The following is a 17,104-nucleotide window of genomic DNA, read 5'->3' on the forward strand; positions in this document are numbered from 1 at the left end:
ACTGTACACCGTAGTGTACATCATGTACTCAGTAGTGTATGTAGTGTGGCATAGTGTGGTGTACGTATCTTTCCACCAATCACTGTAGTTTTTCTACTATCTTTCTTCTCCTTCATCTATCTCTATTCCAGTGGTTGGTCTGTGAAGTCAGTTGTGTCCATTAGTTCAAATTAGAGCAGTTTTCCAGGGAAGGCAGAGAAGCGTAAATCAGCCTCAGCCAGCTAGAAACACAGTGTGGTGCCCTCACAGATGAAGGGTACTTTTTTACTCACGGAAAACTGGCTTGTTTAGAAAAGCCTGCAATGTCCTACTGTGATGTCTGTGTTTTCCAGAATGAAACTGTAAGTGCTGAAAGCATAAAATAAATATATAAGCCCAATAATGATAATGGTAAGGCGGTAACTGTCACAAATCTGATTTATATGTGTGTTGGCCGGCCACTAGTGATCAAACCATGTTCACAAAGTCCTGATGAAGCAGATTACACCCCCCCCCCCCAAATGGATGGAAACAAAGCAGGTTTCTAACTTTTAAGTAAACATGGTTGTGTGTTTGTGTGTTTTTAGAGGAAAGAATTCACCTCATTTGTTAGATCTCAAGAATACACACATTGGGCCTTTTTTTCGGATGGTGGGCTCGTAGGAGTGAGCCTCATCAGATTCCCAGTCTCACATGCTGTGCCTTGACTTCATGGTAAACAGGGCAATAACTTCTGTCACTGTCCCTCTCTATTTCAAACACTAATTGCCTTAATCAACACAAACACACTGGCCCCACTGGGGGACACAACAATGGCGAAGCTCATGCTCTCTAACGACCCACTCACTGCAAAATGGCTCCATTGCTACGCTGATATGTTGATGTAAATTAGCAGATTTTAGATTATAATTACACCTCGCCTCCTCGGAGGCAGAGTTGGTTAGAGTGGAGCCTTATGGAATAATTGGGGAGGCAAATGAGAGTGAAGACATGAACAGGAGACATTAAAGAGAATTCCCTTGCTGGGAGCACTGGGCTACCTGTGCTGCTGGAAACCTCCAGAACAGGTGATTAGGCAAGAGTAGGTGTCATTAAAACGCCATTAGCACAAAACCCGACCCCCGGTGCTCACCGCAAATACACACCAACATACACGCATATGGTCTACCTCAGCAGTGTGTCTGTGTGAGACACACTGAGTTCACGTCTATCTGTGCTGAGTATCTAATGACTCATTTAGGACCCCTACCTCTGGGAATGTGACAGTAAGGACCCTCTTGCGGTTGGCTCACTAAGTGCCTGCTTATTAATTAAACACAGCTGAGGCTCAGGGGACGGCAGCAGTCCTGCATATCAGCTTGTCAAGTTTCACTCTGTGTGTGGGGCTAAATGAACAGGGCCCTTCTGAGTGCAGGCCAGCTGGATCCATGGGAAGACATTTTGGTCCCATGCATCAGAAAAGAAAATATCATTTGCGAAAGGCCAAAACAAACACCACAGATGTGGACACGTGGTCATACTGGGATTCTTGTCTTCTCGTTAAGGGAGAGAGAAATCCAAATAGCCCTGGCTGTGTAGGTAAGTGTGCAGTGTGTGTAGGGAATTATTTGAGGTGCAGTCCTAGATATCTTGAGAATGAGAGAATTGAATCATTCAGGCTGAGTGCCAATTATCATTCTGCCATTAAAACCCTATTCACCAGCCTAGTAATTTCCCTCCAAATGTGTTGTTCTAATTATGAATTAAACTCAAATAAGCTTGGGTAATGAACCCAGTTTTATTCCTTTCAGAGGCCGTACCCTTTTCGCCTTGTGTGCCTCCGTTGTTGCAGTCGTACACTTTATTCCTGCTTCCTGAGTTGGACTTCCAGAGGTGTTTGACGGAGTATCGCCGTGTATTATTGTGTAATTCACAGAGATAAACCTCCAGCTTGTGGCTGCATCACCTTTGATTGAACCTCTTTATATTGCTTTGTTTAATGCGCCCGTATTGCTTTTCTATTACAGCTTTTGCTGAAATGACACAGAATTCCATTTGCTGTAATGCCCTAGCTATTGCCTTTGTTTGCATTGTGGCAGTAGTCTTGCAGAACCGTAATGGGAGATTGAGCCAGTTGCTCACAAGTCCCATTTTAGGTGAATGGAGGACAGTGTCACTGGAGCCTAGATGGAATCTGGACTGCAATGGCACCATCCGGCCCACGATCATTAATCCTTGAAGCTGGACCATTAACAGGGAGAAAAGAGAACAGGTTGCATGTGGCTGTGTGCATGTGATCTATTTAACATCCTCGCAGGAAACCACCAAACTCAATGATCTAAACTGCTATACTGCTCTGCTGAAGTGACAAAGCCGGTTGAGAAGTCACTTGTGAAGTCAGCATAAGATTCAAAACTTTTCTAGTGAGTTTTCAGCTTTCCACTGTTATAGTAGTATTGTGCACATCAACTGAGTTGCCAAGGTATGGGAGTAAGTCCAATGGAAAAACTTCTAAATGGCTCATTTATAGTTTTTTTGTGATTCATTAAAGATGTATTTTTTTCTTTGCACATCACAGACGGTAATCAAGCCATCAACTTATTTCTCTGGTCTTGATATGGTGAACAATATGTGCATTTAATATCGTTATCTGACCTCATACTTTCACGTTAATGTTTCGATCAGACTTCTAAGTGTTACAGAAATGCTTCAGGTCTGATCTAGTCGGACCGCCATTATTACTTTTTTATGTGGCTTCTTCAGACATGAGACTAAATTGGCAGCACATCTATGTAACACACTTTAGTAAGTAGAATGTTACTGTTACTGATAGGAATGATGGTCATTTGTATTTCTTTGTCTGTGAATATTGGTTTCATGTACTCTGTTTTTGCTTTTTTGATAAAGCTTCATTCAATAAGAAATGTTAACTTGTTTTCCTGTTCTCCAGTTCTCTGGAGGCCCAGTGATTTGGATCTCCAGTCTTTGTGATCGAGCTCTTAACGGGGCTACATCTACCTGATGACATCACTATTAAAATGGTGTTGTGCTGTTCAGTGACTGGGGACTGTCGGGGCAAAAAACAGTCAGACTTCTTCTCAAGAATACACACACTTGAACACGTACACACACACACACACACACACACACACACACACATGCCTCGCACCTATAACTGGAGCTGTCACCCTGTATACACCTAATGAGGATAAACTCCCTTTTAACCTCACTGAGGAATCCCATTAATTGTGTCTCCACTGATGGGCCATTCCATCCCCTCCTCTTTTCTCCACAGCAGGAGCTCTGAGGCTGGAGAAGGCGTGTGGTCCCCCCCCCCCTCCCCTGGAACAAGGTGACTGCAGGATCAGATGTTCCACTCCACTGGAGGAATGGGGAGGTGGATGGTGGTGTCGGAGGGTGGGGAAAACTCCAGCCTCCAATTATATGAAATGTTAGCGCTAGAGCTGTGTCAGTAAATCTATACTCAGTAATGTACCTGTGTGTGTTACTGTGTGCATGTAAACTTCATCATCAGTAAACACTTTACCCGGCCAGTCTCTTAACAAGCTTGGGCTCTCTCTCTCTCTCTCTCTCTCTCTCTCTCTCTCTCTCTCTCTCTCACACACACACACACACACACGCAGGTTTGGGAATAGGGTGTCAGTGCTACAGTAGCACGGTACCATGCTACCTTTATGATTAGGTTCTGGTTAAGTTTAGACCGTTAACATGGTCATGGTTAAAAGAGACTGCTGGCATGGGAAGGAAAGCAAGTAGTGGTGTCCACTGTCACACATAGTATACCCAGCCAAACATCAACATATAGAGCAGAGGTCTTCAACAGGGTACTGCAGGGGGTCCGCAAAATTTTTGGTTGATTAAAAAAATAATAATAATAATATATATATTTTTTTCTCTAAACATGAATCTGTCCATTATTTTAATAGTTCAGTATTGTATGCAAGATAACAGGTATGTTTATGCATGGCAGTGGCACTAATAGGACATCACTCATTTTCATTTCCACATTTATGTTTAAAATGAAAACATCAATTTGAATAGCTTGTATGCATGATTATCATGCAATTGACAGGCAATGTTGATATTGGCATTGGTATCAGCTGACAAGGTATGTTTATAAATGGCAGTGACACGCCACCCTACTCACTGTACCTTGCACATGTTTAAAATAAAAACATGAATATATGAACCTGTGTATTATTTGAATAGCTTAGTATTGAATGCACAATAAAGAGGTATGTTTATACATGGCACTAGGCCCAGTTTAATATAAAAACACAATTTTATACAATATATATAGTCGGGGGTCCCTGCTCCATCTCTCTATCAGTTTGGGGGTCCTTGGCCTGAAAAACGTTGAAGACCCCTGTTAAAGAGGTTTCCATGCAGCACGTTACTAGCTGTGTTTTCAGGAAAGTGTTGGGCAAATTTTCAAGGTCACAAAAAAAGAAGTAAGAATTAGACGCATTTCCATCGACTGCTCTGGTGAGGATAAACTCTGAGGTTTGGTCAGAAGTTGGCGCTAGAGGCTAAATATGGTCGTAATCAACCAGTGAAGGAGAAGAAGAAGAATTAGAGTTTGTGAAACAAAACAAGTGGCCTTGGGCATCTATCTTACCCGGGTAAGATAGATGTAACATCTGGCCAGATGTGAAGGAATAGAGTTGAGGAGGGGCTGTAAACCTTTGTTTACCCATTCAATAGGAAAATATTAGCGCGTAATATATGCTTTTGTTTTGCCAATATTTTTTTCTGTGGAAGGAGTGAAAATATTCCTTCTGCGCGTGTTACATCATCACAATCAACAAAGTCTTGATCTTTCATATTTATTCATCATTTGATCTAACTGCATTGCATTAAACAAACACTCTCCTTTCCTGTCCACTTTCGCAGACGCAAGAAGCCTCACAAAAAAATTGCCATCCGAAGAAAACGTCGGAGTTGATTAACCATAATGATGGAGATGACTTTAATATAAACTGCTTTAAAGCAGTTTATATTAATATAAACTGCTTTTCAGCTACCTTTAAAGGTAGCTGAAAAGGTTGTTTGAAAACTCTTATCAGAATGTCTTCAATCGTGTTGAAGACATATTGTCCATACAACTGCAGCTAACGCCCACAATACACATGAATGTATATTGATGCCTATATTTACTGGCAATTGACAAAAATTCATATTCAATCATGCATTTCCTTTGTTATTGACTTTACATATACTCTTTATCATTGAACCTAGAAGGCCCTACTGCCAGTTCCAAATGCTATATTAGAGACAAGAAAGGTAAACAGATATGCAATCTGCTCATATTTGTCTTTAACCTTCCTGTTGTGATTTACTTTTACAATTCTTTTGCAATATTGCATTTCTTTACTTATCTCCATTTGACAGCATTTGCTACTTTATTCTTGAAAAGTACAGGAGCAGGAGTATGGTACAGTGCTCTAAGGGTGTGTGTGTGTGTGTGTGTGTGTGTGTGTGTGTGGTGCAGTTGTCATCTCACCCCGAACATTTGCCGGAGGTCAGGGTCACGGAAACGGAAAGGGATGTTGGAGACGTGTAGCCTCTTGGGCTGCTGCTTCTCCGACGAATCGCTGGACTGCAGGTGGAGCTGCTGGGAGCCCTCCGTCTGTACGACCTCCTCTGCCTGCTGCAAGGAAACACACAGCGTGCCAAAGATTAGCTCCTATCATGTATACAAAAAAGAGGATCCAGGTGTGAGGCAAGGTTGTTCAGCTGGATGTCTCACATTAAAACAATTGAAAAGAGATCCTATTAATAGAGGAACTGACAGAACAACTGAAATATTAAGAAAGTAGAGAAGTGTGGAAGGGTGAAGGACGAGTGTAAGGGGGTATCAAAAAGAGCTCTGGATCTTCCTGTGTAGCTTTAGATGTTAGGTCATTTTATATTACTGAGATCTCCCCTCTCTCTCTCTGCTCTCATGACATGATATGTGCTCTGGGACATTAAGGAAGCTGTCTGGCAGAGGAATAAGAAACAACATGAAACAACCTGTGACACGTTAACACCAGATCACATGTTATAATGGGCCTCGGAGAGGAAGAGCATGGGTGCAAAGCATAGAGGAAAAAAAAGAGAGTAATGCAAAGCTATACTGGAATGTCGTAGGTCAAGAGGGAGCTGAGCTTGAAGGCAAAGCTCAAGATTTAACAGCGGATCTACATTCCAACCCTCTCTTATAGTCATGAACTTTGGGTAATGGCAGAAACAATGAGATGATTGCAGATACAAGCAGTATCCTTCACAGAGTGGAATTAGAGATAGGGTGAGGAGCTCAGACATCCGGAAAGAACTTAAGGTGGAACTGCGACTCTAGCAAGGAGCCAAGTAAGGTGGTCTAGGCATCTGATTGGGCTGCTTCCCTGTGGAGTTATTCTGAGCATGCCCACACCCCTGTGGAGACCCAGAACAGGCTGGAGGGATTACATATCCCATCTGGCCTGGGAGCGCTTTGGGATCCTCCATGAATAGCGGGGAGCTGTCTGCTTTAGGCCGTCTGTGCTACATAACCTGTTCGCACTACAACCGATGTGAACAAATGGATGGGTAGAGGGAAGTGACATCATGTCATATTGCATTCTGGGTATTTCAGGGGTCAATCAACTATAGCTATACAATACTATAGCTGGGAGCTGTACATTTGGAATAAGCCCCAGGACCAGCACTTGTAGTGATTTGGAGCGGTGGCCTTAGTAGGAACCGCAGGTCATGAGATGTATTTGTTCCCCTTTTTTAATTTTTTTTACAGAGACAATCAGAAGACACAGCAGTCAATACATAAAATATTCTGACTGTCAAATACAAGTTGAAATGAATCAGTAACAGTGGTAAAGTTGAGAAGTATTGGAATATTTCAAAGCGAAAGGGAAGTCACACACTCATTGCCATGATGCAAAAAAAAGAAACCTTTATACCCTGAGAAAGGGTAACCCTGGAGAAGAATCACAGGCATCGTTAGCCTGGTTTGATATTGACTTAACCTCTTCATACAGGATTGTAAGCTTGGACAGGTCAGCTCTCATGTCAGCTTTGCTCTAAGAAATGATTCTATTATTCATTACGCTGACTTCAGTAACCCAGTTCCCTTGTAGCCTTTACCACTGATACATGGAAGCCCATGTATCAGTGCATTCCATAGGGCAGAACCCAGCCATGGGCAAAGCAGTGGCCTCTTGGAAAGAGGAGGACCTCCCACTACTACTTCCACTGAAACAAAAGACTGAGCACACTAAGGCTGTCAATGGTTTTATGTGTTGAAACTAGTGGTTTAACTCTTTTAAGGCAGGCAAGAGATACACTTGTTAGAGCAGCAAGCAGCAATACTGGACTCCAATCTGGTGTTTGGCTCTTCTTGTTCAGTCATGGTGGAAAAAATACGTCATCATTTTTTTGAGCATTTGTCAAGAACTTATTGTGAAGTTTTGAAATTCAAATCTTTATTATCATCAAGAAAATAGTGTCTACAATTTAAATCGCATGACTCATCACTTACATCACTGTGTTGAGGTTATTAAATTGAATTTCATGATAAAGCATAGTTTTTTCAAATTCATTTTTATATGTACAGACATAATCAACTGTGGGTATATATACCACCAACATTTCTAACTTCAATATTGGCAAGGTCACATGGTGATTTGTCTTATTGATTGGTTGCCAAATGCCAAGAAGGTGGGTGCCATTTAATATGAGCCTGTTAGAGGCAGTCACCATAGAGGGGAGAGAGAGAGAGAAGGAGGAATGAAGAAAAGACAAAGCCAAGGAAGTTCATGTCCTTTGTACAGAGAGTGATGGACAATGAATGAATGATGAACTCTCATCCCTGAAGTATTGTGGTTTAGCCTGGTTTTAACCTAAATGAACTGACATCAATGCAGAGCTGTGAGCAGTCAGGGCATGGTTGTCGACGGCCGGGCTCCCGACATGCAGCCCGGATAAGATGACACTGCAGGTGATGACTAGCTGTGTCTCAATTTGAATACTTCTGTACCTACTCTTGAACCCGTGCATAAGTGCATACACAGCGACAAGTATGGCAAAATGCAGTACACTGAGTACCCAGATGGTGAACTCATTACGATCAAAACATTGAGCGTGGAAGGCTGGACACTTATCACCCTTCAACGATCGCCATCTTGGCTAAATTGCAGAAAAGGAGGTTTCATCAGCGGTTGCTGTTGCTCCTGTGAACACCTCGCGATACAAACTAAGTAATATTCTGTTGTCGGACAGAAGCCATCAGATTATTTGGTTGATTTCAGTCTGTAATGATTTGTAACTATAACGCTGCTAGCTATCCAGCTAACTATTTCATGTTCGATTCGAGACAACATTACCCTGTTGAAATTCATGCACTAATCAAGTAATCACATAGCGTTCACAGTCTACTACATGGTAAAGTATCCGAGTTAAGAACTTCCCGCTGAAAAGCCAGTAGATATGCAGGACAGGGGATGTCCTTTATTCTGAACCATCATCTGAAGCTTACTGCTGGTCATAACGTATATCTCTATTAATTCATCATACTGTTAATGTGTGTATGTGCTGTAATCCTTCAGGTGAGTCGAGTCTAGTCTGGCCTCATTAGGAAAACACAGCGTCTCTCTCTCTTTCTCTCTTTCTCTGGATTCAGCAGCAGCAGCCTGACGCAGCCTTTTCAGTTATAATCTAGTTTTTTCATCTTCTTTGGTGGTATTATGGTCCTGCATTAGCAGCTTTGTTTGTGTTGGCACATTGAATAGTTTGCATGGGTGGCTTCCCTCTTTTGTTAGTTTGTCTGGCCAGTCCTTTCCAATTATTTTAGTTTGTATGAAGTTTAGTGTCACATTTATATAGAATACATTTTTTTACTGCTACCTCTTGACTCTGTGGATTATGTTATTGGAACTTTCTGTAAGTCGCAACGGTTTAAAATATGGTTCACACTGTGCTTGTGTGTTGTTTGCAATGAGGAGCAAAAAAGGAGTGAGAGCAGAAAGAGTTGATGTACATAATGAATCAGACCAACACGGTGATGGAGGGATGGAGATAGAAAGAATGAAAAAGAGAGATGAAGATGGAACGATGATGTCAGCTAAACCTGCCCGATCAATGAGAGAGAAGTGCTGAAGGTAGCAGCGGAGACAGAAAGAGAGAGGGAGAGAGGGAGAGATGGAGACAGAGACAGAGAGAGAGAACATGGAGAGCAGTAAGGGAGGTAGGGTTCAGAGATGCATGCAGGCTAAGTGCTGATTGAAGAGAGAACCGTTAAAATGGAGAGACAGGCAAGTGAGGATAATGGCATGGCATTACATCACAAATACACCCACACACACACACACACACAAATACAAACACAAAGCTGAATAGGCAAAGAGCGCTCTAGTGAATGGGATGCAGTTATAATCTGCCCATGTGTGTGAGAAAGCGAGAGACGCACAGAGTCGTTTCAGTCTTCGGCCAACGGACACACACACGCAGGCACACAGTCATGGCTGTGGGCTCGGGTTTTGCAGGTCAGATGAATGGTGTGCACACAAGTGTAATTATCCCGTCAGTCCTCCTGCACCTCCACCTCTTCACTTCAACACCCACTGAACCTCTGTGCCACAAAACACACTGAGGCACAACTATTTTCAATTTATTTCCGTATTTTACTTTGACTCGTAGATTTTTAGATGGACAATCATCAATCTCTACAGGAGGTCCTTTCCGCCATCTGCCATGCCCTTGTACAACCAGTCCCTTCTTAGTCTTCTAAGTCAGGACAGGGAGGTCTAGAGGTGGAGCCTCACACTTCACCCCTAACAGACTAAAGGCTAATACAAACGTTCTCACTCTGAACTCATACACCCATTATCCTCTTTGAATTACTGTATATGATCCATAACAGCACTACAACTTTACAGTATACATGCCCCCAGCCCGTCTGGTCTTTCAGGCCTCAGCCTAGCTTCTCTGTGACATTCAAAATCAATTTAACCCTCATAGTGAACCTGATGTCAGTGTATTGTTTTGTAAAAAGTATATTTTTGTTCTGCATTGTCACTAGCAATTGATACTTAATTGATTAATCTCAACTTAAAACATCACCACAAAACATTAAGAATAGTATGACAACGTTAAACTTCACAGTGATCTCAGTCATCTTTGCTAATCTATTGTATACAGTAGTGCAGTGAACAGGTGGTCCCCTGAAGAGCAGTGAAGTGGGAGGAGTGGTTTTGGAAGTATATTGTTCCCTTATTGACTACTGTAATAATATTATTTCTTATTTGATGGCCATCAGTTTGAAATATAACAATAAGTTCTAAATTCTATAATACCCATGAGACATTCAGGGGCACCAATCCGAACTGTGAAAAATTGGACTTCTATTTGAATAACTTTGGTGTTATAATAAAGGGAACGCTTGTGAAATTTGTTCAGATGTGTAAATATCAGTTTATATGTTACTGGTTCAGAGCAAATGAAGATGGGACACAGCACAAATTGAAAAGTTTCAGGTGTGCCTAATAAAAAGCACTTTCAGGATGATTATCTCTTTTGAATGATGTACTGTAGCTGCAGGTTTAAACCTCTCCCAAATCATAGCACAATATGTGAACAGTCTCTCTGCAAAGTCTGACTTTGTTAAAGTGAAGAAGAACAAACTTAGAGAGGTTTTAGCACACATGTGCCAAAATGGTCATTTTGGCACATGTGTGCCATTTGAATTTTCTCATGTACCAAACTATATATTTCACTTGTATATCACTAATGGTGTTCAATACATCCAAATACAGCAGTTTGGCTTCATTTTGAGTCCTCTGTGTCTCTCTGCGGACTGGAGTTTTTCTCGATGTCAGCCTCCTGTGAGTACGCAGGGCTCTGTCTCAGCAACCCATTGGATGATTTCAGTGATTGACACCTCATTAGAAGCCTTAGAGCCAATAGAATTTAGCTATATCGACCAAAATGAGATTGACAGCACTGTTAGCCAATCAGAATCAGCAGTGCGCCGTCCTGTGAGACATGCTTGGTTGTGACGCAAGGCCATTCTCAGACTTCCTGCTTCGACTCACAGCAATGTAAAAACGCCCGGAATGATTTTAGTGTAACACAGGACGTAGATCTAATTTATTTCTGTCTGGAATTACCGGGAAAATAAACATATCGATGAAAAACAGCAACGGTAAGAGACATTTTACAACTATCGTTTGATGAAGCGATTTCTGTTGTTGGTGTTCTTTGGCTCATATCTCGATGATGCTTTGTTGTAGCTGGATTTGATGTATATGTCCAGAATCTGTGGAGTGTCTGCTTTCTTTTGAGGTATCGTGTCTGCGTATTGCATAAAATACCACAGCTTTAGAGCCAGAAATGTGACGAGTGGGTTGACTAGGTGGCGCTATATGGATTTTGATATTTGGTAATTAATTGAGTTGTTGTTTGACTTGTGTTTGGAGCATCTACAAACCTGATGTGCAACATCATATTCGTTTGTGATAAGTGCATTTTTTCTGAGGGTATATGCTAAACTTTCTCCACAGCCCCCAAAAAAGGGGGCACTCGGGCTTAAAACTGCAGTATGTATGCCTAATGTAGATTATGTTATTTGAGTGATAGGAGCAGCTAGATTGTTAGCATAGCATAGCCCTGATCAATCAGAACTCCATACAGAAAACAAGCATTTAAAAAGCTGTTTGCCGTTTGGAGGACTGAACTGACAAAGCATGAATTCAGACTTTTTACAAATCAGTATCATGATGTAGTTATTTCAGCATCCTTTTGATCCGTTTATTGTAATCAAATCACGGCAAAATCTGTTTATTTTGGCATCGTACCACCGGAGTAAACCAGCTTTATTCAGCCAATGTGTGACTTAATAGATACAGGGACTACAGCTCGGTGAAACGCCTCTGGAAGATGTTATGGACCCAGAAACGAAGGCGATAAAAACTTATCTGGGACTTCCGCAACAGGTAAAGCAGTGATAGCGGTTATTTCAGCCGGGGTTGACGGCGGAAAGAAACATTGTTGGCATACAAGATGATCTGAACAGTCTGTTGGTGCCTACATGGAGGTAAGGCTGCTCATCCTCTCCGGTAACACGGTGGAGAAAACCCCTTTGCATTTGGTGTGAACACAGCATTACACAGTATGTGAAATAACCCTGTTCAGAGTAGCCAATGCGTCACAAATCCCTACATAAAGTAAGTTTCTCTTGTTGATCCTTGTTCCACTGGAATTTCCCATTCAGTGTGTGTGTTAACACATGAAGCTGGCTGTAGTCTTTCATTAAGCTTAGCATGGTATGGTATGGAATGGAACGGCTTTAAGGCGGTAAGCCTTCTTCTGCCACATTCAAAGAGCTCAAATCCGTCTCTGCACTTCTTTCTTCCTCTATGGTCGCCATGCCTCCACCATCCATGGTGTGTGAGCAGCCAGGCAGGAAGGAGAAATAATTACATGAACATTATCATACACAAGCAGCCTGAGCTTCCTCCGCTGTCACCACGGAGACAGTACTGAGCTGTACAGTCCGCGTGTGTGAGGGGGGGAAGCTGTAGAACTAATCTACCCAACCAAGCCTCCCTCATGGCAGCTACACAGAATCACACAGAAGCAGCCCAAAACGCCTCAAACTCCTCCACCTGATTACACACCCACTTAGATCTCCCAAATGTGTCGTTACTGTGTTTTTTGAGTGAACGTGTGTGCATATCTGTGTGTGTGTGTGTGTGTGACTTGCTGAGCTCAGCAGTGCCCCTTTCCCGAGCCTATAATTGAAGCTATCAGATGGGAGTGCTGCCAGACGGGTAGATTACACACGGTTAGGCTGCTACAGAGCCCTCTCTCACCAGGGATTAGACCAAGACACACACACACACACACACACACACATGCAGAAACACACAAGCACTTGAAAGGAGACAAGAAAGTAAACTTGGCTCCATCTTTAACCCCGGTCTCAGTTCGAAGGTGGTCTCTGGCATCAAGAATGTGAATGACACCACATTAGCAGCTGTGGGGAACGCTACGTCAGTGAAACAGCAAGGAACCTGGAGACCGAATCAGCAACAGACACAGATCAAATATCTTTCAACGCCAGACCAAAACCTCTCCCAGCATCCATGAGGTCAAAGGTCATCGCCATGAGTCAGTGGACGGCTGGAGAAAGATCAGGGAGCACCTTCATATCCGAGACGGAGACAGGGGTAACCATTTTGCCAAATATACGACCTGTTCGTACATGCCTGAAGATCCATCCATGACAAGTGATCAAATCCATCTGCTGAGGAAGGCCATGAGATGCACAATCACTACTTCTAGTGTAAAGACAAAAATTTCATCACTGGATATGTAAGACAATCATTTTTCTTTAATTTAAGTTTACCAAATCAGATTTCACAATATGATATATTTAACCAGCTGCAACTGGTATCTACACAACACGCATTAATACAGTGGAGTAAATAGGAACATTTTCATCTAGCAAAAAGCATATTGTTGAAAAGAAATAACTAAACAAATAAGGTACAAATATCCAACTACAATATTTCAATACATGTACTTTGTTTCCACCTCTGACGAAAACACAATTGAAATGAAGTTCTGTTCCACAGAGGTCAGAAGAGATGCTGATGGGTTAATATTAGTCTTTTAGTTAAAAAAAACAACACAGTATGAACCTGATATATTGGTCTGACAGCATATTTTATGACAGTAAATGTAGTAAGTGCCTTTTAGGCCACAGTGAACGTGCATACGGTAGAGTGTCTGTATCCTTTATCTGCAGTAACTATGTCTCTTGACAGTAACAGTTACAGCCTGTGACAAACTCTCCACAGCGACTGTAAAACACTCCCAGTAATGCTGACTGTACCGTGCCTTCTCCTCTCGCTGGACTCCCCCACTCTGCCATCACTGTCTGTACGCTCCCATATCTTCCCAGCGTGCTCCATTCTTATTGGCCCTGACAGCTTGAAGGCTCCTCAACTAGAGACAAGTGGTGGTGCAGTTAACTATGGTGTGGACATCCTTAGCATTGCCTGTGTGCAGTTCTGTGCTTAAATGCAGCTTCAAATTGAGCTCATTTGTCAGTGGCGTCTGTCCCTGCTGCGTCTGAAAATGTGCATATATATGTGTGAATGTATAGGTCATGGATGCAGTTGGACACTTGTTTGATCTTAAAATAAAAATCTCTTCTCTCCTCATTCTCTATATCTTTTGGATCTCATTTTCTTTCTTGTTTTATGCATTTTCAATGTCGGTTTCATGTTGTGTGAACTGTGGTGTCAAAGGAACTTCACAAAGATTGTCCTAGAGTCAGTGAGAGAGGTTTCACTCTCGGTTGCCTGCATGCTTCCCAGCGTGCCACCCAGAACTACAGACACAACTCTCTGTCTCAGCTAACTATCTCCAAACCTTAAAACCTTCAAAGGAGAAAAGCACACCGGGGATTGGTGGCTAAATTATACATAAGTTAAATCATAAGATAGCGGTGTGAATGTTAGATGTCCCTGTCTGTATTCCATTGCATTCTGAAGTCAGATTCAGCACCAACTTGGTTTTGAGCATGCAGAGTCTCATCACCACATGACGTCATCAGGGATGGACTCACAAGGTAATGAAGAAATAGTATTTAGAGTAATGAAGGGTCATAAGTGAACTAAATAAGATAAGCTATGGGACTGGTGAGGAAACAAGTTCCAAATGAGATCCATGCACAGGAGTTTGGAACCGGTGTGGTTAAAGGTGCAACCAAATAGGGGTCAGCTTTTCCCCTCTAATGCTGGGGGGATACAATCTAAATCTACAGTCATCTGCTGTACATCAAAAAGATTATTACTAACCAACAGCAGGGCAAGAATACAGAGAAATTCAACCAAACTGCTGAACTTGCTGCTGCAAAATAACACTGCTATCTAATACAGTGTTTTCAAAATAAACCTCCATCTTCACAGGAAACAACAAGTGGAGGTTTAGGCAACAAAACTACTTGGTTAGATTTAGGAAAAGATCGTGGTTTGGGATGAAATAACTACAGAAGTGGCATTACTTAAAGTTACTACAATGAACTTTCATTTTGTGTTCATTTTGGCAGTCCCTCTGGACAAAAGCTGTTGCACCACAGTCTCTTTAGAAAACCTCTCATTTTAATGCAGCAGGCGTCTGAGAGTCTGCTATGCGCAGTCCTTGTTCTTTATGCCTTCCCTCCAGTGGACCCAGCATTATGGCTTGGGTCTCTAGCAGCATGGTGGCGGTGTTGCCTCCCAGCTGTGAACAATGGAGCAGTGAGGAGAAGCTCTGCTCCTGGCCGGAGGAGGAGACGCTGCTGACGAGCGCTGAGCTCTCCTCCTCCTGCCGCAGTTTCTGAATACAGGTTGAAGGTGGGCTGGTTGCTGCTGGAGGCCCTGCTGGAATCTAAGCTGAAAGACTTTCTGGTGAACCTGCATGACTACATCTGATTTTGTGTGAAATCTGACACGGTGGCCACGATGATCAAGATTAATTGTACAGAAATACAAGTCTAATTTACTCCAGTCTAATTTACTCATTTACTAAAAGTAACTTTAGGTATGGAGGTCACTTGACAAATGTTGACTTTTCTTTTGACAGGGAAACGAGCGGCGGTCTCCTGCAATAAAGGGGAAAGGACCACATCTTTCCACATGGTTAATACAGATAATAAAGAAGATATAAACTGTAGACTCACCGTTACTGTGTTGGCTGTGAGGGCGGGGGTGTTGCTGTCGTTTCCCGGCTGTTCGCTCTGCGTGTGTGTCGCCGTGTACAATGTCAGGGCGTGCTCGGCCACCGTGCTTGGTCCTGTGTAATCTGCAGGAGGGTGGGCGTGGGATGTGGTGTACTCAGCTGGGATGCCATTCTGTGGTGGAGGAGGGTACTGGGCCGGTGGGAAGGGTTGGGCCATGGCTTCAGGGGGAGCTGGGGCCTCTTGGTTACCCTGCATGGACAAAGATAGATGGACAGACAGGACAGACAGAAGGGACAAAGCAAACCAACTGGTTAATAAGGTCTGACTGGTTTAGTTGTCTGAGTCGTGGTGTAGCTTGTCAAATATATCTATTGTGTAAATATATAATGTAGACTGACCATTGCAGAATATGGATTTCTGTATGCTGGTTTTGATAGGCAGACAGTGAGGCTAATGTTTCTCACAATTTGATCTCGGTCTCAAACGGCCTCTAACCATCATGAGACAAAAAGCTGAACTTTCTTCAAGCGATATCATACATTTTGTTATACATTAAATCTATTTAAATCTCCACATTTTCATTTAAATAATGGCAGATTTACCGCGGGCTTTTTTCCGAGGCCCCATATTATTGCCCATTATTACGCCCCTTAGGCTGTGGTTGGAGTTAGGGCCTCAGTATCTCCTTTAACTTAGTGTTTGGGGGATCATCTGGAAGTGTCTGACACACCAGAGGACTGTGTCAGACAATTTTTGTAATTGTCTGAAACAATTTGACAATCCCTCCCACCTGCCTGAGAATGTGGGAAAACTGATCAGCTTTGATCTTCTCCTTTTTTGTGATTTTATTTAGTGAAGTAATGTAACGGGTGAGGTAAGGAACCAGAAGCAGTACGACAGACACACGGAATAGTTGGAACGGAACTTTATTCTAGGCAGAAGACACAACAGGCAAACACTCTTGGATCTGCACAGGTGTAGAATCCCACATGGTGGAACGCCAAGCCGTCAGGGGAGAAGGCAGACAGAAACCAGAGGCAGGATCTCGTGGTCGGGGACAGAAGGCTGAGTCGTTTACCGGGGCAGAGGCAAGGCGGAGAAGTCCAAACAGGCAGGGTCGGCAACGGGACACCAGTCGGGGGGTAAACGCGGGAAAATCTGGCATAATGCGGAGAACGTTCTGGCAGTGAGTGTGTGTGAGACTGGGGTCTAAATAGTAGGTGCAGCAGAGTGAGCAGGTGAGAGTGATGAGCTGATGAGGTGGGTGTGACTAACAGGTGCACTGAATGAGCTGAGGTGAGTGAGAGATAGAGTGACAGGAGAGAAGGGGCAGAGCTGTGACAGGTGATGCATGAAGTGAGACAAGTTTTTTCCTTCTTTTTTTTCAAATATTCTCAAAATATCTTGAACCATTCTTTTCCC

The 17,104-nt window shown here is 42.8% G+C and overlaps 1 protein-coding gene across 2 annotated transcripts; it reads right to left on the reverse strand.

The window, feature by feature from the left end:
• Positions 1-4,293: 4,293 nt before the first annotated feature.
• On the reverse strand, positions 4,294-16,742 carry LOC116376963 (RNA binding protein fox-1 homolog 1-like). Of its 2 annotated transcripts, none has more exons than XM_031838475.1 (2): positions 15,683-16,742; positions 4,294-5,626 (listed from the first exon to the last, which is right to left on the reverse strand). In XM_031838475.1, exons 1-2 carry the CDS (start codon positions 15,935-15,937, stop codon positions 5,474-5,476), a joined length of 408 nt encoding a protein of 135 aa, XP_031694335.1. In that variant the 5' UTR covers positions 15,938-16,742; the 3' UTR covers positions 4,294-5,473. The 2 variants fall into 2 exon arrangements, with proteins under 2 accessions (XP_031694335.1, XP_031694334.1); XM_031838474.1 differs by having other exon boundaries at positions 4,294-5,629.
• Between the last annotated feature and the right edge of the window lie 362 nt (positions 16,743-17,104).

The sequence above is a fragment of the Anarrhichthys ocellatus genome, unplaced genomic scaffold (assembly GCF_004355925.1).
Source record: "Anarrhichthys ocellatus isolate YVR2014 unplaced genomic scaffold, GSC_Weel_1.0 scaffold749, whole genome shotgun sequence".
NCBI lineage: Eukaryota > Metazoa > Chordata > Actinopteri > Perciformes > Anarhichadidae > Anarrhichthys > Anarrhichthys ocellatus.